The following is a 20037-nucleotide window of genomic DNA, read 5'->3' on the forward strand; positions in this document are numbered from 1 at the left end:
AAAGCGTGAATGATAACAAAGTGGCGAGTTATAATTTTAAAAGTCATAATTTTATGAGAATAATGTAATATTGTGAGGAAAAATAAGAGGAAGAGGAAAATAAATTAATAAAAAAAATAATATTACAGAAAAATGACTTTAAGTCGTAAATATTATGAGGAAACCACAAAACAAAATAAAGATGTAATTTTTGGAAAATTAGGTTGGGGAAAAAGTTATAATATTGTGGGAATAAAGTCATAACATTACAAGAAGAAAGTTGAAATAGTTGGAAAATGTAAAAAAAAAAAAAAAACGACAGCAGAAAATGGAAAAAAAAACAGCTGTAATTTTACCTGAATAGAGTCACAATATTAAGAAAAAAATGTTGCAATTTTACAAAAATAACTTTGTAATATTTTGAGGAAAAATAATGTCATTTTACTAGCATAGAATTTAAATATTAAAGAAAACATGTGGTGATTGTTGTGATAGTTGTAACAGTTGTGATATGCAGTATATATATTTATATATATCTATATATACAGTATATATATCCTTTCATTTTTAAGTATGCGGTCCCGGTTCATAGGTATAAACCTATGTTTTATAGTGTATACAGTATCCCTGTGTTGCACAAGCTATAAACCTTTGACTGCACCACCTACCTGTGGGAGTGTATCGGTGGTTGGTGGCTGCAATGCTGCAGCAGGGCTGCTATTCAAACTATCAGCACACTCCTGCCAAGGAAGTCAAACAGGACCAGCAAAAGAGTGGTGAGTCTTTTGAATTAATTTCATTCGACTCTCAACGGTTATGCACCGCAACGGAAGCCAGTAAGCTACAAGATATCAATCATGCTTTCCAGAATTGAGGAATAGTTCATCAGTTTTCCTAACCGAAATCATTAATAAGCGCAACACAGTACTACGACTGAAGCTCATGTGGTTCATTCTACATATTTAGGAATGAAAAGTAATCTCTTTGTGGCTGAAATGCAACAAAATAAATCCCGAGAGACGAAAGGGTAAAGAAAATTATTGAAAGGTCTTGCATCGATCAGATGTTGACCTTCAGATAGTTTTACAACTGATTGCTCACCTTGCATCATGCATATCTGTGATGTGATGTAAGCTTTAGACAAGGCAAGGTGCATGTTACATGTTACAAGTTACAAGTTACATGCACACAGTAAGACACGATCTCATCCAATTGCTAATGAGTAATGCTTTTAAAAGTACTGAGCGTAACAATACAGAAATACGGATGACATGTTTGTGATGTTCTGCCCAAAGACATCACGGATGTGGCTATACTGTTCAAAGTGATGAATTTGTGATTGATGATTTTGTGAATTTCTCTTGGGGATCAATAACTTACTGTATCTATCTTCTCGTGGGAGTTGCTTCCCAGGACCGCCAGCGAATAGTAAAAATGTCTATTTTTACCCCTCCAAACGCTCCTGCTGGCATGACGTTGATGTTCTCCTTCTCAACATTTGCAATAAAAGTGACTCCCCTTTTCTCTTCAATTGTCATTGTTCACTGGTGACAGAAGCTGAGTTAAACGCGAAATGCACAATTCAGGTTTAAGCTCTAAAAATGCCTCACACGCTTAATAAACACATTTAAAGTATCAAATGTGTACTGTACGTACTCACCACGAATGGATGATAATGATGATTAATGAACAGATGGAATCGGAGTCACGGTGTAGCCTTCACAGCCCACAATTATGGTGCATTCAAGAACCACCGAACAAAGTGCGAAATCTCAGAGATTGCTGGAAAAGCATTATCAGTGACGGGTTTTATGCTGCCAATTCCGATTATACATGAGTGAAATCAACCGATACTGAACACATTTTGCAGATATTTATTTATTTATATTTATATATATATATATTTATATATATTCATTAAAAAAAAATTTTTACCAAATATCCACAAATTTGCAAGGCCGTGAATGCATGGTTATCCTCTCTGATGCGTTTTCTTTCCACTGCATAGAATGATGGAGGCGCAGACAACCAGCAAGCTATCCACACAGAGCTTTGTCGTGGAAGACTATGTAGTCTTTTCTGCAATGCTTGTGATCTCCATGGCCATAGGAGTCTTTCAGGCCTTGAGGAAAAAGCCGCGGGACGCAAACACGGATGACTTCTTCACCGGCCGTCGCAGTTTGCCAGCGGTGCCCGTTGGACTCTCCCTCTGCGCCAGCTTTATGTCAGCCGTCCAGGTTTTGGGAGTTCCATCCGAGGCTTCTCGCTATGGCTTCAAATTCATCTACATGTGCCTCGGCCAAAGCATTAACACTCTGCTGACAGCCTACCTGTTCCTGCCCGTTTTCTTCCGCCTCGGTATCACAAGCACCAATGAGGTAAGAATTAAACTACTGTACGTCTGAACTGAACACAAATGCGGTATGAATATAATACCAGTCACTGTAGTGACCATATTAACTCAGTTTAACTCAGTGACTTCCTGTTAAGTGCAAAATAAGCTTCAAATTACGGCAGTATTTGTCTGGATTCTAACACAGCAACAAAACGCACCCATTTTATTTTTTTTATTTTTTCGCCACAGGAAGAAAGATTTGCGCATGTACAAAAGCCTTTTTAATCATTGCAGTCAAGACATGCAAGGAAATTACCGCAGCATCTGTTAGATAAGAGTATAAAATATGGTAATGGGTAATAAAGAGACAGGATGACTGTGCACATATCAATCTTTTATTGCCATCTCCAAAACAGCACTGTATACTTGACAGCAAGAGACACGCCATACACACTTCAATGCAGCCAACGGCTCTGCAACTCTTCTTCTCTCTTGGTCTGGCTCTAACTTGCAGCCAATCGCCACCGCCCCCTATAGCCCAACCCCTGAATCACAGCTCAGAACCATACACAAAACAGAAGAATCCAAATAAAAATATGCACAAACGGAGGAAAGCCATGTCAACAAACTGCCATTGGTTGAAAAATCATTTATGATGGCCCATTATCCTTGTGTCCCTGGTGAAAGTCACACGTAAATGTGCAAGCAGTTCATTTCGGTTTCAATTTCGGCTATGTTGACAACCGCTTATGTCGGCCAGTCCAAAGTGCATCAAGGTCAGGGGGTTCCACTGTAGCATTGAAAGGATATGGATGAAACAAATCCACATTATTATAATGATGTACAGTATCAGTGTAATTTGAAAACAAATTAAAAAGTAAGCATTTTTATGAAGGCTTTATTAGTCCCACTCATTATCAGTGAACTTATTACAGTCGCTGTTTCTCTGCAGATTATGGTGCACATTGTGTAATTATTAGGGCTGTCGAAAATAGCGCGTTAACAGCAGTAGCTAATTCATTTCATTAATTATGCTAACATTTTTAGCGTAATTAACGCATGTGCAAGCCACACTTCTTTGTTATGACGGCAGACTCAGGCACCATAGCGTCCCCACACAGTCACAACGAGCCTGACTCTCTCTTATAACGTTTATTCTGACCTGAACACGTATCTCCAACTCGCAAACACGTCTGTTGTCCGACACTTCCTCACACTAGACAACAGCGGGGGGCATTCACAGACACTCCGAACATCACAACGTCTTTATTATGCATGTATGTGTGGTCTAAATAAACCGAAAGACAAAGAGAAACAGCAAGCGAATATTCTTATCTCTCACTAACGAAACTCTTGCTGCGGAAGTACAGTTTGATGCATTTACTGGAAGCATGCTCAGAAATCCCAGGAAATACGTCTACACTCAAAACATGTGAAATCAACTTAAATTAGCTGGTGTCTTGAAAGCAGCCCATCATGGCTCATAATGTCGTTAAAGCGTGATTCAAATGTTCTGCTACTATTAAAGAGGCTAGTGAGAGGTAGATACATTTTCAGACATGTATAGTATCTTGTAGCTTGATTTAAATTTTCAGTTCATTCGGAGCTGTTAAGGCATACAAATATATAAAATCCTGTCCTGTCATTTATCTTTCTGTTCATAAAATGCAGTAAAAAATGAAATGAATAGAAAAAAAATGAATATAAGAGGTGAGGAATGATAAGGAATGTGTGTGTAGACTTTGTGCCATGTTATAAGTGCAGGTGTGTGCTTGTTCCAGTATCTGAAGATGAGGTTCGGCAGAGGGATGCAGCTGCTGGGGAGTGTCCAGTTTCTTGTGGCCACAGTAAGACAAGCGCACACGTTGTCTTATTCTTTGATATACAATACAGTAAGCACTGTTGAAAATTGCGTTTTTTAGGGATGCATGATTTTTTTTTTCAAGCTGATAGCGATAACTTCCTGCTTCTCAAGCCCGATACTGATAACCAATAACTTTTTATATGTACTTTTTTTTTAAATTAAGATTTAACTGTAGTTTGTGCACACCTGGAGCTAAGAATGACGCAAACAAAGTTGGATTTGACAAACGGTACCTATAGATTATACTATCACGACATCACCGCTAACAAGAAAACAAATAAATAGTACAAACCGTGACTCCGAGAGGCTTACTAGCTGACAAAAGCCGGTATCTTCAACAATGGAAAAGGGCTGGTTATCCAGGACCATCATTTTCTTCATAGATCGCTTTAGCCCTCAGGTCGGCTCTGGCAAACTTTTTTTTTTTTGCACTTTTCAAACAAGTGATAGGAACAAGCCCCGGGCATCGTAGCGATGCTTGCGTTTCTGGTGGCTGATAAGGTTTGAAGGTCGATGTTTTTTCCCCTCATGGCATAATGTTTGGAGAGCATTTGGAGCATAATCATTCCTCATATTACGACTTTATTCCTGTACATTTTTTCTCGTCAGAATATCACTTTTTTGTCTTAATATTTTGACATTATTTTCATAAAATAACATTTTATTTGTTGGTTTTTTTTCATTTTCCAGCTATTTCAACTTTGTTCTTGTAAATTTTGTTCTCGTAATTATGACTTTATTCCCATAATAATTCTCGTAACATTATTAACTTTTTCCGCAACCTAATTTTCGAAAAATTACAATTTTATTGTTGTTTTATTTCTCATATTACAACTTATTCACAAAATATTTTTAATTTATTCCTATAATATTATAACTTTTTTCCCAACTAATTTTCCAAAAATTACGATGTTGTTTGGTTTGTTTCTCATAATATTATGACTTTTTTTTTTTAACTGGTTTTCTTTAATATGCCAACTTTTTGAAATATTTGGTGAAATGTCTTCCTTTGAAACAGTGAGAAGTCCCACATGATCGGCGCCATGTTTGTGTACAAGTGAGCTCAGGGGAAGTTACGGCACATCAAAACAAAAAGAGTGCTTCATTCGCTCACACCAACCCACGATTTTTTAAAATGCATTCGTCAGTATTTATCGTGCACCTCTTGGTTGTTTTGTTTTTTTGCTTTCAACTGTGCGATAATTGCACATCATTTCATTTCTTGACAGAAGTACACTTCTTGGCATTGAAAATAAATGAACTATATGAATGCATATTAAGAAATGTCAATATTAATTTGATATATTTACTGAAAATCTTCAGTGATTAAAAGAAAATCACGTTTACCTAGTAAAAAACTGTGAATTTGTTTGTAATTAGGATTAATTACGTTCTATTGTACTCTGACCTACTAAATTACTATGAGAACGAGCTATTCTCTTCTATTTCAGAGTTAAGTAATAACTATTGATTCAACTTTCAACAGCAGACTGGTAGATACACAGTCGTTATTGCATGATAAGATCATTTTCTTTCGAGGTCGCATTCAACACATATTAATAGCATTGCCAGTGTGTTCGATGTCTCAAAGTCTTTGTTGCTTGTATGTCTTGCACGTCTGGTTCCGTTCCCCAGATGCTCTACACAGGCATTGTCATCTATGCGCCTGCACTCATCCTTAACCAAGGTACAGTAAGTTCCATTACCTACAAGAAGTATTGCTTACAGTACAAGCACGCTAGTCAGCTTTGCTGCATGTTCACTTCCAGCAACTGGACTCAATATGTGGCTGTCTCTCTTCTCGACTGGAATCATCTGCACCCTGTACACAACACTGGTAAAGTCATCAAGCATGTCCGCTGATGTCAGCACTCCCCGAGATGTCCCTTTATGCCTCACTGTCTAAATGTTTCCTCACTTATGTGTCCGTGGTAGGGGGGAATAAAAGCTGTGATCTGGACGGATGTTTTCCAGATCATTATTATGCTTTCAGGCTTTGTGGCCATTTTCATCCATGGTACAGTTGTTGTTGGTGGTCCTGCAATGGTACTGGAAATTGCCTACAATGGATCACGGATTAATTTCAATGAGTATGTGGAAGTTATAGGCAGGTATTTTACTCAAAGTTTATAATGAGGTTATTGTACTAAAAAGTTGTTATATCTGAACTATTTGAACAGTTTTGACTTTGACCCACGTCGGCGTTACACTTTCTGGAGCTTGTCCGTGGGGGGTGCGCTTGTCTGGCTGTCCATGTACGGCGCAAACCAAGCTCAAGTCCAGCGTTATGTCTCCTGCAAAACAGAAAGAGATGCCCGGTGGTGAGTAGACTAGACACGAAGGGGTGTCACGAGATCTCGTGGGATTAAAACATGATGAGATTTCTCGTTCAGAAAAAAAACTAAATAAGTCAATCATGCGATAAATGAAAATGCCAGCCTCCATATAGTGGCTTGTCCTGGTAATTTGTCCTCCACATCAGCTGATCAAAAGTTTAAGACCACACAAAATCTTGCTAAAACTGTGGATTCAGTGTCATTTTTTGTCAGGTATTCACACTGTCATGAACTCTTGATGGCAAAGGCCAAAAAGCTTTCTCTCTTTGAACGCGGTCGGATTATTGAGCTGCATAAGCAAGGCCTCTCACAGCGCGCCTCTGCTGCTGAAGTTGGACGCAGTAAGACAGCCATTTGAAACTTCTTCAAACACCCTGTGGGTTATGGAACAAAAAAGTCAAGTGGTAGGTCCAAAAAAATGTCACCAGCCCTGAGCCGGTGGATCCGATTGGCTGTCCTTCCCAAGACACGGGGCGATCCTCGGCCCAAATGAATGTTGTTACTGGTACAAAAAAATGGAACCTTGATGGTCCTGATGGCTTCCAACGTTACTAGCATGATCCCACCTGAGATGTTTTCCACACGGCAAAGTGGAGGGGGCGCCATCATGATCTTCGGTGCTTTTTCCTTCAATGGAACAATGGAGCTTCAGGTTGTGCAGGGGCGTCAAACGGCAGCTGGCTATGTGGAGATGTTGCGGGGGGCATCCCTTGTGACTGAAGGCCCTCGTCTGTGTGGTAATGACAGGCTTTTTCAGCAGGACAACGCTGCAGATCACAATACCCGCCTGAAAAAGGACTTCTTCCAGAGGAATAACCTCACTCTTTTGGACCATCATGCGTGTTCCCCTGATCTAAATCCAATTGCCAACATTTGGGGGATGGATGGCAAGGGAGGTTTACAAAAATTGACATCAGTTCCAGACGGTGGATGCCGTCCATGAAGCCATGAAGCAACATTCGCAGTAGCCTGCTGGAAGCGCTGGCATCAAGCATGCCCAAACCATTTTTTCAGGTGATGAACAACAATGGCACAAGGGGGGGGGGGGGTTGTTTGTTTTTTTTCGCTATGGTCTTAAACTTTTGATCAGCTGATGAACAGCCGATTTCAGTTTAATGGTTGTTTGTAAGAAATGTGAATTCTGTTTCTACCTGTCTTAAAACTTGTTTTAAGTCTGTTTTATACATTTTTGATCTTTTTTATATACCGATGATGAAAATCTTATTTGCTGTATTAAGGGATTTCAAATTTTGCACGTATCTTGAAGAAGACAAATCTCATTACAGATACTTCAAAGCCACCTTTCAACGTCCTTCCAAGTTTTTTGTACTTTTTCACAGTCCCAAACAAGCAAACTTGCTTTCAGTTTTGCTTGGGCATCAAAATCTTTTAAATCTTTCGTCCAACTTGTATATATCTTTTTATAAATCCTCATTCCTGTTAACAGTGATAAACATATGACACAGATTACTCATCAGTTTTTTTCTTTTACTTTGAACACACGGTGCTTTTATACCTGAAGGGACCACATTTACGATATTACAATTTTCCTTATCCAGTTTATCTTCAAGATTTTGAAATCAGTAAATATTACTTGAGGTTATAATATCAGATCACAATTTAAGGTCGCTATCCTTCACCCATTAAAAATATGATCATACGTGATGCATGAGGTGTAAACAATGTTGAGTCGTGCAAATAGATTTTACATGATGCATGAAGTGCAAACAACATGAAGTCGTGCAAATATGACCACACATGGTACCCGACGTGCAAAAAAGATTTCGTCGTCTCTCGTTTATTATCGTGGTTAACTGGTTCTAGACCCGGCCGCAATAAGTGCATTTGCACAAAGTAGGATTCAATATTAATAAGTGGAATGTTTTGGTGGTTATGGCATAGAAAACCTGTTTACGATCTTCAAAATGTGATTTTAACATTATTAGAGCCCTCAAGACATAAAACAACACCCATATAGTCACCTTTATATTTGTATTACCCAAAATAGGACCACGTGAGAGCAGTTCCTTGTTGTTTTTTTCTGGACAGCATACTTCCAGCGTACTTCCGCCATTGCAATACATCAATGTACTGTAAGAGCGACTTTAAATGGCTTTACACTCGTATTAACCAATATAGTAGAGAAAATAAGAGTAAATAAGCCATTTAAAAGACGTAAATAAAACTCCTGCTCGAGCAGTGTCACAGTAAACGTGTTCCTGACACCTAGTGGCCAATGTAGAATATGGTACTGTACAACATTCACAATTAGAAGGCTTCTTCTGCCTTGTATTTTAGTTCATTTAGTTAGTTCATTTAGCCATTTTTATGCTTGCAAATGCTGAATTTAGGCTAAGATTATCGGTAAGTGCAATTAGCTTAAATATGCTTTTTTTCACTAATAATAGGCCGTATTCAACCGCGAAAGAGCAATTATTTATTAATTAATATTTGAAAAAACATGATAGAGTGAGGGAGCGATGTAACGAGGGCCGACTGTAGTGGAAATGTGAGAATTGGTCCAACAACTATTGCTCTGTGGTAAAAAAAATGTTTTAAACTTGTTTGTTCCGGCTCTTACAAGTCCAATATCTACGACCGGATGGTTGCTGTTGAAACAGTTCATGTCCTGCGTGTGATGGATCCCTGAGGATAGTTTGGGCTTTCCTTAGATGTCGTGTGTGTGGTATATGTCATCTAAGGAAGCCCTGGTAATTAGTTACTTTGAAAATGATGTAACTCTGTTACTAACTGAATTAGTAAGTAGCATGTGTAGGTACAGTATGCGTAACCGTAGTGTAGCAATGGCAAAATTAGACTGATATAAAAAATAAGTAAGATTACATTTGTTAGTCATTTGTTTTTATTAGAGGTTATCTGAATAACTTCTTTCCCCTTTAAAAAAGCTTAATATTTTTCATTGTATTTCACGAACCTTCCGTCACCTTTTGCTCAGTAAATAATATTTTTAATAATATAATATTAATATAATATTTTTAAAGAATAATAATAATTTAAACATGTGACTTTTTCCCCCACAGGGCATTACTTATCAACCAGTTGGGCTTATTCCTCATTGTGGGAAGTGCGGCAACCTGCGGCATCGTCATGTTTGCTTATTATGTCAACTGTGATCCACTGAGGTCTGGGAGATTTTCTTCGCCTGATCTAGTAAGTCGAGCTCTACATGGTGTCGTGTTGTTGAGCGCTGCTACCGAAGAACCAGTCACACTATTTCACCTTGCTTCTCTCGGTTTAAAGCGGTTGACTTTAGATGTTACCTGCGCTTGAGCTCGTCTGATAAATCGTATGAGGCACTAATACTCATGAAAACTGAAGTTTCTCTTTTTTCACTGTAAAAAGGATGAAACTAGTATTTTTCTGCAGTAGATGCCATACTTTGTGCTGGACATATTCAAAAATATTAGTCTGAACTTTTTTGATGAATTTCTCTTTTGCCCATTTTTGCTGTTTTTTTTTATTTTCCAAATATTTCAACTTTCTTCAATAATCTTCAGAAATGTTGTCCTTGTAATATTTTGACTTTATTCCCGTATTATTTTGACTTTATTCCCATAATATTATAACTGCTTCCACAACTAAAATTTCCAGGAATTATAACGTTCTTTTGTTTTGTTTGTTTCTCATGATATTACAACTTAAAAAAAAACACATTTTTCTGAAATATTTCAACTCTATGTTACAGAAAATTGTGACTTTTTTCCTCGTAAGTATAGTTTGCGACATCAACATATATACGAGGTGTGTCTGAAAAGTGACGGGACTGGTGTCACCAACAATTCATTTCAAGTCCAAACACCAGTTTCCATGGTTTCACCTTCAAAGTCATCCCCCTCAAGTTTAAAGCACTTTTCCATCCTTCTCTGCCACGCTTCTATGCACTGCTGGAAGGATTCTTCCGGAATGTTCCTTAGCTCCGTCGTTACAGCCCTCATGGTGGCCTCCTCGTCTTCAAAACGGGTCCACTTGACGAACCCCTTAAGCTTGGGGAAAAGAAAAAAGTCACACGGAGCAAGGTCAGGTGAATAGGGAGGTTGTTACAGCCCAGAACTGCCGGATGCTCAGGGCACTGTCGGGGTGAAGCAGCCACAAGTTGTGGACTGTGCCTCTCGCATCGAAGAATGTCATCAACATGACTTTGACTGTCTTGCTTTGAGATGAGTTGTACACAAAAGCATGTAAAAAAAAAAAAAAAGTAGAGGTTGCAGAAAGCTGAAATTACAGTTACACACTCCCAAGATATCATGTTAGATGATAACACAATTTGCTAATCCCTCTTTTGCCCACAGCTCACACACCACACCCCGTCCCGTTACTTTTCAGACACACCTCGTATGCAACACCCCCAAATATGTCCACTTTGGTGAACAGTTCAACCTTGGCAGCCGTCTGTGCTCAACTGTTATTCTCCTCTTTTGAACTTACTGTTTGTCTTTAACTCTGGAACAACTTAGGAGCAATGCCCCCGCAGTGACTGTGCTCTCTCTTTTTCGGCAGTATATGCCATACTTTGTGCTGGACATATTCAAAAACTATCCTGGATTTCCGGGTCTGTTCCTGGCCTGCGCATACAGCGGCACTCTGAGGTATTTGACTCCTGTCTTTCTTGATAATCCATCAAATAAATGAATGAATGCTGTCACTCCCACTTTATTTTGGTCTATGATCTTCTACAGAGACATTTCCACAACTAGTTTATTGAATACCCAACATAGAGTTAAAGGAAAACTGTATCTTTGTTGGGAATTTTGCCCATCATCCACAATCCTTATGTGAGAAATTAACACATACAGAATGTCTTTCTCTTCTCTGTGCGTTGTAAAGATATAAAAACAGCTAAAAAGACTTGCTAAGAATGCACGTAATGGGAAACACTTATTACGCCTCTAAAGCCTTCTGAAAAACACTCCAAACGCCAACAGCGCTCCATTTACAGTACATATAAAGTCACATGCATATTAACCCATTGACTGCCAGCCATGTTCAGAGCAGAGAGCTCAATACTGCCAGAGTTTTGGGCATTTTTGCTGAACTTTCGAGACCCACAGAATATTGAGTTTTAGGACTACATAAATATTGAAACCATCTAAGAAACTTTAGACTCTCTTCTTTCATCAGAAAAAAAGGTTGTTTCTCACCTTTTTGGGTGTTTAGATACTGGCGGTAAAACATAGGGTAGTTTCAGCAAAAACACCTGACTTTGACCAAAAAACAGAGAAAACGAGCTTTTTCTGCAGAGAAGCAAAATCAAGCAGAGTGACGGTGGGGTCTGCTGGATGTGGGGATGAATCCGTGCTGCTGACCGATCCAGACGGCAGCCACTCGTCAGAAGAATCAGGGTCGGGTTCTGAGTCACCCGACTCTGAACTGCTTCCGGTGTCGGGCTCCGGTATCCCGCCACACGGTTTAGCAACGCTAACCACTAGCTTGTTGCTTCGACTGCCATCGTCAACTGCATTTGCGTCTACATCACCTACATCACCCATGCGATCGCGTCGCTACTAAAGGCAGACAAGCTCTGTGACAGTGTTAGCTAATTGTATTTTTTGTCTCCGCTCGATTTCTGCACGTGTTTTGCCATTTTCCTCTCTCAACCCACGATCCGTCGTCTTCATAGACAATCTGTCGCTGCCGGTTGGAGGAAAAGAGAACTGTTGTCCCCTACTGGGACAGAAATACATTGCCTACAAGTCAGAAATTCACACACAAGATGAATAAGACTTTGATCTGTAGCTCTCGGATCGTGGATGATGGGGCAAAATTCCAAAAAATGTGCAGTTTTCCATTAAGCACTACACAATGGAAACCTGGTTAGCAGCATTAACCCAATCTTGAAGGTCCGACTCCAACCGAAATGTACTCTAACTGAAACAATTTTCCCAGGAGAAATAATGTATATCAAATCATAATAATCCCTCGTTTATCACGGTTAATTCGTTCCAGACCCGACCTTGATAAGTGCATTTATTATATGATTGTAGCATACAAAACTGTTTAGACCCTCTAAATATGATTTTTAACATTATTAGAGCCCTCTAGACATGAACTAACACCCCTATAGTTACATTCACACTCATATTACCCAATATAGTAGACATAACAATAGGAAATAAGCAATTTGAGACATAAATAAGACTTGTGCTCATGTGTGTTGCTATAAATATATTCCTTCAGGAAGCTAATTGAAAGGTGGACAGGAAGTGACGTCGGAGGTTTAAGAGTTGAGTTTCAGCTAGACGTGGGTTACAGTAGCCCACGTTCTTATTAGGGATTTTTAATAAGGAATAGTCTCTCTGTTGTGAAATACTTCAAACCTGCAATAAAGGCCTGTTGTTCGGGCGACCAAGTCTGGCGCTTGTGCGTCTCACCGAACATTACGTCTTTGAATGCGTCTTCTGAATGCCTTATATCTGTATTTTAGTTCAATGGGCCATTTTTATGCTTGAAAAAAAAACTACTTCAAAATTTCAAAATACATAACATGTGCTTAGAATATTGTACACTAACTGAAAAATGTATGCAAACCGGGTCAAAATTTTGCCATACATTTTTCACGTTAACCGGAAAACACGCAAGCCGAGGTTCCACTGGAATTTGATTTTCCCTTGTTCATCGTTGACAGCACGGTTTCCACGAGTATCAACGCGATGGCTGCAGTAACAATGAAGGACCTCCTACGACCTCACCTGCGCCGCATGAACCAGAAGAAACAAATCCTTCTTTCCAAAGGACTGTGTAGGTTGAGCACTTTGGTTCCTGTTCCTCTTCATCGCACTCCCGCTTTAGTTTGAAAAGCGCAAAGCCTTGGATGAGATGCAGAACGGACGCATGATGGAGATGATTCCAGGACACTGAATAACCTATTGATGCTGTTTCTTTTTCTCCTTCAAGCCTTCGTCTATGGAACTGCTTGTATAATTGTAGCTGCTCTATCCTCCCTCCTTGACTGGGGAGTTCTTCAGGTACACAATCAATGTGGTGCACCGACTTTTTATCATCACGCATCCATTTTTATCATCCATTGTAAACAGCAGCATTACGTGATATGTGTCCTATGAACTACAGTAGAGACGGCCTTTAGCTGACATTTTAGGACAGGGGCGTCCGAGCGCGGCCCGCGTCTGCTTTTTTATTGGCCCGCAAAAAAAAGGAAAAGTCAGCAGTGACTACACAAGGATACGGTCAAACTATTACGAGAAAAAATGGTAATCTAACTAGAAAAAGTTGTCATTTTGATCATTTTTTGATAACATTTTAGGAGCATAAAGTTTAAATATTAAAGAAAAAAGACGTTATGTTGAATAAAGTCAAAATATTAGAAAAAAAAGTAATTTTAGTGGAATGACTTTAGTCATTTAGTGGGAAAAAAAAGCTAAAAAAAAAATCGCAGCAGAAATGAAAAAATCAGCTGTAATTATACAAGAATAAAGTCAAAACATTAGGAGAAAAAAAGTCACAATTTTACGAGAATAAACTAAAAGTATTATGAGAAAAAAATAATGTCATTCTAATATCATAGTTTAAATATTTATTTATTAAATATAATTTTTTAAAATGTCTTAATAATATGAGAAACAGAACAACAAAGTTGTAATTTTTAGAAAATTCGGTCGAGAAAAAAGTTATAGCATGATTGAAATAAAGTCTAACTATTGTGGGAATAAAGTCATATTATGTGAAGGAAAATTGATCAAGATTATTTAAAAAGAAAGTTGAAATATTTGGAACATTAAAAAAAAATGCAAAAATGGGGCGAAAAAGAGCGAAGTTGATACTAATACACTTTTTCATCTGTATCACAAAGCTGAGTTGCAGCTTTTTTCTTGAACTACATCGAACTAGTTAGCATATCTACATGTGTTGCTTCACAAAATATCCAAGTGACCTTCGCATCCGCGGCGATCAACTCCCCTTGTGGTTGCAATTCGCAATTAAAAAGAAGAGAAGAAGAACAGGATGCCGTTTCCAGTAAGAATTATACTGAAAGTATGTGCCCTCAGGGACCAAGTACACAGTGCACGTACAGCCTAAGTGTGGAAGTGTATGATTTGGAACCCAGCCCATGTCTCCCCTCCAGACAGTTTCACAAAACAAACTCATATACCCTCTGTTTATCATGTCTAAAACAGGGGCTCAAATTTAACTTACCAGGGGGACGCTGGAGGTAGAGTCTGGATGAGGTTTCAAGTATTCAAAAAAAAAAAAAAAAAGTACAACCGATCCAATCTTCTCCATCTTTATTAATGTTCTCTTGCCTACTCCCTGTTGCCTGGGACCTGGCTGCACTTGCTCTTCAGAGCATCGCTGGGAGTGCTTCCGGCTTCCCAGCATGCCTTGCGGCACTTGTTCTGAAAACATGTTGCTCAAGTTATGTTTACAGTTCACGTAATTGTTGTTCATTTTCCCCCATAGCAGTAGTAGTTGCCCTATGTGTGCTCACTTACAGTACCTGTTACGTCAGGGGTGACCACACTTTTTCCACGGAGGGCCGCATGCTGAAAAATGAAAGGATTCAAGGGCCACATTGACATTTTGTACACAAACAGATGTACTTATGCTAACACATTTTATATATTTGAAGAAAATGACTGTGTCTCAGCTTTGTGATATAGGTGAAAAAGCGTATTATTAATATGCACTATTTTGATGAACTCTTTTTTTCCCCCCCCATTTTTGATGTTTTTTAAATATTCCAAATGTTTCGACTTTCTTAAATAATCTTTACATATTTTGCTCTTATATTTTGACTTTATTCCCACAATATTATAACTCTTATTTTGAAGGCCGGAATGTGTTGTGTGTGCTGAGAATGGCAACTGACGTTTGATACACGCTGGGTGCGAGAATAAACGTGCCTCGTCTTTTCCCACTCAGAACCTGCAGGTCGTCAGTGGGCGTTGTAAAGTGGTCCTTGCATCAAAGCAGTAAAACACAACAGAGTTCAAATAACTCATCCCGCCTGATTTGCACACACACAGCTGCACTAGCTAAACTAAGCAAACCCCGCTAGCTTCCATTCGCGCTGTTACAGAGGAGTTTCCAAGGTTTTCCGCCGCCGTTTCGACTTGTTTAGTAGTGTTTGTGCGGTTCCTATTATAAGCGACCAGAGCGGCACTTCCCGTGCGAGCTCCCGACACCATGTCACAGCAGTCCGGGCAGAGTGAGAGGGAACTACCGCTGTACGTACGGAAGTCAACATCCGACGTCCAACGTGAACATAACTTCACCACGGTACACCACGGACATGTCTGCATGGTGGTGTCTTGCGGGTGCCGGCATTCGAGTGGCAACCAGCTTTGAGGCGCTTTACTGCACCTACCATGTTGGAGTGTGGCTCAGAGTTACGAATGTGATACGGCAACCGGATCGATGCCAATCTCGTGGCGGGGGCCGATATTATCCGCTCTTCACAAATACATCGCATCGGCAGCCGATCCCAATCCTGAAGATCGGATCGGGACATCCCTAATTATAACTTTAAAAAACAACTCTGTTACAGAAAGTTGTCTTTTTCTTGTAAGAATAACTTGTTTTCCCTCTTAATAGTTTTCAATTCAGCACACTAACTAACATATATATGCAGCACCCCCAAATATGTGCACTTTTGTGAACAGTTAAACCTTGGCAGACGTCTGTGCTCAACTGAGTGAACTCTGGAACAACTTAGGAGCAATGCCCACACGGTGACTGTGCTCTCTCCTCAGGCGTCCTTCACAGTCATGGCTGCCATCAGTGGTCCGTTACTGGGTGTGTTCATTTTGGGGATGTTTGTTCCAGGCACAAACAAATTGGTGAGTTGTTTTATTCCTCCAGGATGATATTGCCCTGTACTGTAATTCGACATCTTTCCATACACATAATATAATTTAATATAATGGATAGTATGGCAATATGGACACGGGACACAGTGATTGGACAGAAAACACTCTGGTGGAATGAGCCATTTTTTGCAAGGTTCTTAACATTTATGGCTTAGTTTTTTTAAAAGTGACATATTTCAATAAAATGTAAAAAAAAATCTTATAAAAGACTGACTCGCGAGTGCTCGGCTGCCCTGTGACGGGTAGTACCGTGTGGTCAGGGGGTTGGCAGGTACAAATGGCTCCAACGCCGCATGTTTGTTCCAGGGGGCGTTCTCAGGCGTGTCCGTGGGTCTGTGTGTGTCTTTGTGGCTGGCTGTTGGTTCCACTCTTCACCCGCCCAGCGAGACGACCATGGGCGTGCTGCCGACTTACATAGGCGGGTGTGAGCCTGGAATCCTGAACGACACTCAACAGCAGCACTTCATTTCAACACCACTTCTCCCTGACAGTACCGGGTCAGTGACACCCTAAAGTGTTCTAATTGTGCTTTATGGAATAATCCCAAATTAAGAATTAAGATCATTTTGTGGATGCTGCTCATGCAACTTTTTATTATATCGATGATATCAAAGATATGACGACATTTATTTATTATTTTTGCTAAATCTAGGGGCCTGCATGATCTCTACGCCATATCCTACCTCTATCTTGGTGGCATAGCAATAATCTTGGCTGTCCTGGTTGGGATGCTTGTAAGCTCTGTTTCAGGTAAGTAGACGAAGAGACTTGAGAGCACATCAGTGAATGAATTATGCCAATTCTTGGCACAAACGTCTTCTTCTCTCGTGTCCTTCAGCAAAAAAAAGGCAGCAAGAAGCCTCGTTGAGAAAGCTTTTTCAGTAGTGTTAATTTATTAAAGTGGTTATCCGGGTCTTGGCCCTTTTGCAAGTGAATGGCATCACATTTTAGTCCAACGGAGCAAATTTGAGCATTTCTCTCAACATGCAGGACCAACGAAGAGAGCTGATATTAAACCGGGATTGTTATGGTGGGACCTGAGGAAAAAGCAGGTGGTCATCCTAGCAGAATGCGAGGTAACTGCCCCAAAGTATTCACTGTCATTCCTTCACTATCCCAGTATTTGCATGTACTTTTAGTCATAGCTCAGTGCCTCCATTTAGTTACAGTGGTACCTCGATTTTCGTTAATTCATTCCAAAAGAGCCTAATCCAGCTGACTTTGTTTCCTTAATTTATAAACTAACTTATCGCTGTGAATTTCTGGTACATTCTGGAGAGATCAAATTCAACAACGTTTCTCACGTTCTTTTATCAAATTGTTGGCACTTACAACATTCTTTGGCCCCGTGGCGTGTTATTTAATTGTCGCACTCCATAAAAGTTGCACCGACAGTGAGTCAGCAGCACGTAGGGTGCTTTATTTGGGGACTTGATTTTGTGGAACGTTTGTTACGTCCAACAGGGTAGTCCCTTGATTATCGCAGTTAATTGGCTTCAGACCCGAGGGTGTTACTAGAAATTTGTTCCCTAGGGGAGCAGAGTGTCAGGCGGTCAGGAAGTGACTTCAGTGGTTCAGGGTTGAGTTTGGGGTGGATTACAGCCACAACAGCCCGTGTTTTTATTTGGGATTATTGTGCCTGATGTGAGACCATTTTAACTTGCAATAAAAGCCTGTTGTTTTGGCGATCAAGTCTGGTGCTTGTGTCTCTCACCAAACATTACAGCAACATTACTAACACCTAGTGTCCAGAGGAGAATACTACATATTATTCACAGCATCTTTCCTGAATGCCTATTTTTCTATTTTAACCATTTTTATGCTTGAAAATGCTTAATTTGCACAAACAATAAGTACAATTTGCAAAAATTTGCATTTTTACTAATAGGCTGTATTCAACCACAAAACAGCCTGATTTAATGAGTATATTTTTGAAAAACTGTGCGAGTGAAGCTGCAAAATTCGAAGCGCGATGTGGTGAGGGACGACCGTATTGTACAAAAACCGCGGAAAAGACTTAAAAAGAAATAAAAACATGCACAATGGAGGAAGATCATGTCAACAAAATGCCGTAGGTTCAAAACCCCTTTATGATCACAGTCACGTCTCTGGCCAAGTCACAAGTAAATGTGCATGCAATGGCTTGCTTTGGTTATGTTGATCCAGTCCACAGGGCGTTGAGATAAGTAGGTTCTACTGTCTTATGCATTTATACAATTTTTTTAACTTGTTTTGTCATGTTTTTTCCCCCCAGGTTAAGCCGTGTCTCGAAAGACAACAGCTTGAGTGCTTGAAAGAGCCGCACAAACATGATGAAAGTCACGCACAAAAATCGAATAATGCTCAGTATATCACATTCCCTTCTCCAAGTGTATTAAGCCGAAAAGATTTGCCGTCTGCTACATGAGTCTTTTTTCAGTTAAGTTTTTATTCATCATTTTGGTCTCTTCAACAACCCATGTTTAGAAATACTGTGGGTGAAATGAAAAGCGCTTGTCATACTGTCATGTTAATAAACCAATGTTTTATTATTGTCCCCCCCATGTCCTATCTGGAGCACTACAGACTTTTAGAAAAATGCTACAACAAACAAAGAAAACAACTTTGAAGAGCACAATGCATTATTTTATATTTAACCGTTGCCATTTTTACAAAAGACACCGTTGCAAGTGTAGTTGAATGTGGTGCGGTGTCTGTCCATGCATTCTTCCTGATGGAGCCACTTCCGCGTGGCTCGTGCCCGAGTGAGTCACCACTCATCAGCGGCCCTGTTGGAGTCCTCGTCCGCTACAGCGCAGTCGAGACGCTCAACTCCTGGAAGAGCCAGGTCCCTTTCGTTGAGCTTCTCCAGGAAAGAGGAGAGCAATCGTTTGTTTAAATGGTCCGTCAGGGTCCTCTCTTCCTCGACACGCACCTTCGCCACCTCCATTTGTTCCGCGCTGGCGTCCGAGTCGAGCTGCGAGGGGGCCGCGCGATGGTGGGTCAAGGACAAGCCGTTAAGCTGCTCTTCCTCCGCGGGCGCGCGCTCGGTCAGGATCCCGGCGTCCGTGCTGGATTCGGCCTCCATTCGTGATATTAAAGTTGTCTGCAGGGCGACATTTTCCAGTTCTTTCAGGCGTTTACTGTCGAGGCCGCGGAGAGGAGAGTCATTTCCTGCCGGGTAGTTGTTGTGAGGAGGCTCTCCGCTCTGCTCCATGGTGCTGAGAGTCAAGAATGCGGAACGAAGAAATATAAAACATTACTTCGGTGACGACTGGACGGTGTCGCCCCCATGTGGCCGATTGGCAATACTGCAAAATTGTATATATCCCTAAGACCCAGGAAAAGAAAAAGTGCAGTTTTAGTCAGAAAATGATTTCGTTCCAACTAAATATTTTTCACCTTTTACACGATTTTTTTTACAATATAAACACGTGTATAGCTGTACTTAATAGATTAATTTTTTTAAGTCATATAAAAATTGGACATAAAAGAAAAACATTGAAACTGTTGCTTTTGGCATTTTGGCCACACTTTCATTTTCATTTCCTTTGTTTTTCATAAGGATACTGTAAAAAAACGTTTTTCTTGTTGGTTAAACACACATTTCTGTATCTTGATGCATTTGGTGCTTGGCGCACATTGTGTTGTTTTCAGTATCTTAAAAAAGGATAAAATGTTACCGAAACCACCTCAAACTAT

General features: G+C 39.9%; 1 protein-coding gene across 1 annotated transcript; it reads left to right on the forward strand.

Moving 5' to 3' along the window:
- Positions 1-724: 724 nt before the first annotated feature.
- slc5a5 (solute carrier family 5 member 5) lies at positions 725-18963 on the forward strand. Its single transcript, XM_054790606.1, has 16 exons — positions 725-755; positions 1988-2357; positions 4096-4161; positions 5814-5865; positions 5948-6015; positions 6114-6268; positions 6359-6499; positions 9556-9685; positions 11033-11121; positions 13158-13270; positions 13427-13497; positions 16240-16326; positions 16663-16853; positions 17009-17106; positions 17347-17432; positions 18611-18963. Exons 2-16 carry the CDS (start codon positions 1989-1991, stop codon positions 18761-18763), a joined length of 1869 nt encoding a protein of 622 aa, XP_054646581.1. The 5' UTR covers positions 725-755; position 1988; the 3' UTR covers positions 18764-18963.
- Positions 18964-20037: the final 1074 nt, after the last annotated feature.

The sequence above is a fragment of the Dunckerocampus dactyliophorus genome, chromosome 10, assembly GCF_027744805.1.
Source record: "Dunckerocampus dactyliophorus isolate RoL2022-P2 chromosome 10, RoL_Ddac_1.1, whole genome shotgun sequence".
Taxonomy (NCBI): Eukaryota; Metazoa; Chordata; class Actinopteri; order Syngnathiformes; family Syngnathidae; genus Dunckerocampus; species Dunckerocampus dactyliophorus.

Excerpts from the sequence above, each read along its gene's own strand:
- slc5a5 (XM_054790606.1), top strand. The coding sequence starts at position 1,989 with ATGATGGAGGCGCAGACAACCAGCAAGCTATCCACACAGAGCTTTGTC. Across the intron at positions 16,327-16,662 it reads TTCCAGGCACAAACAAATTG|GGGGCGTTCTCAGGCGTGTC; the intron begins GTGAGTTGTTTT and ends TGTTTGTTCCAG. Across the intron at positions 16,854-17,008 it reads CTTCTCCCTGACAGTACCGG|GGGCCTGCATGATCTCTACG; the intron begins GTCAGTGACACC and ends TGCTAAATCTAG.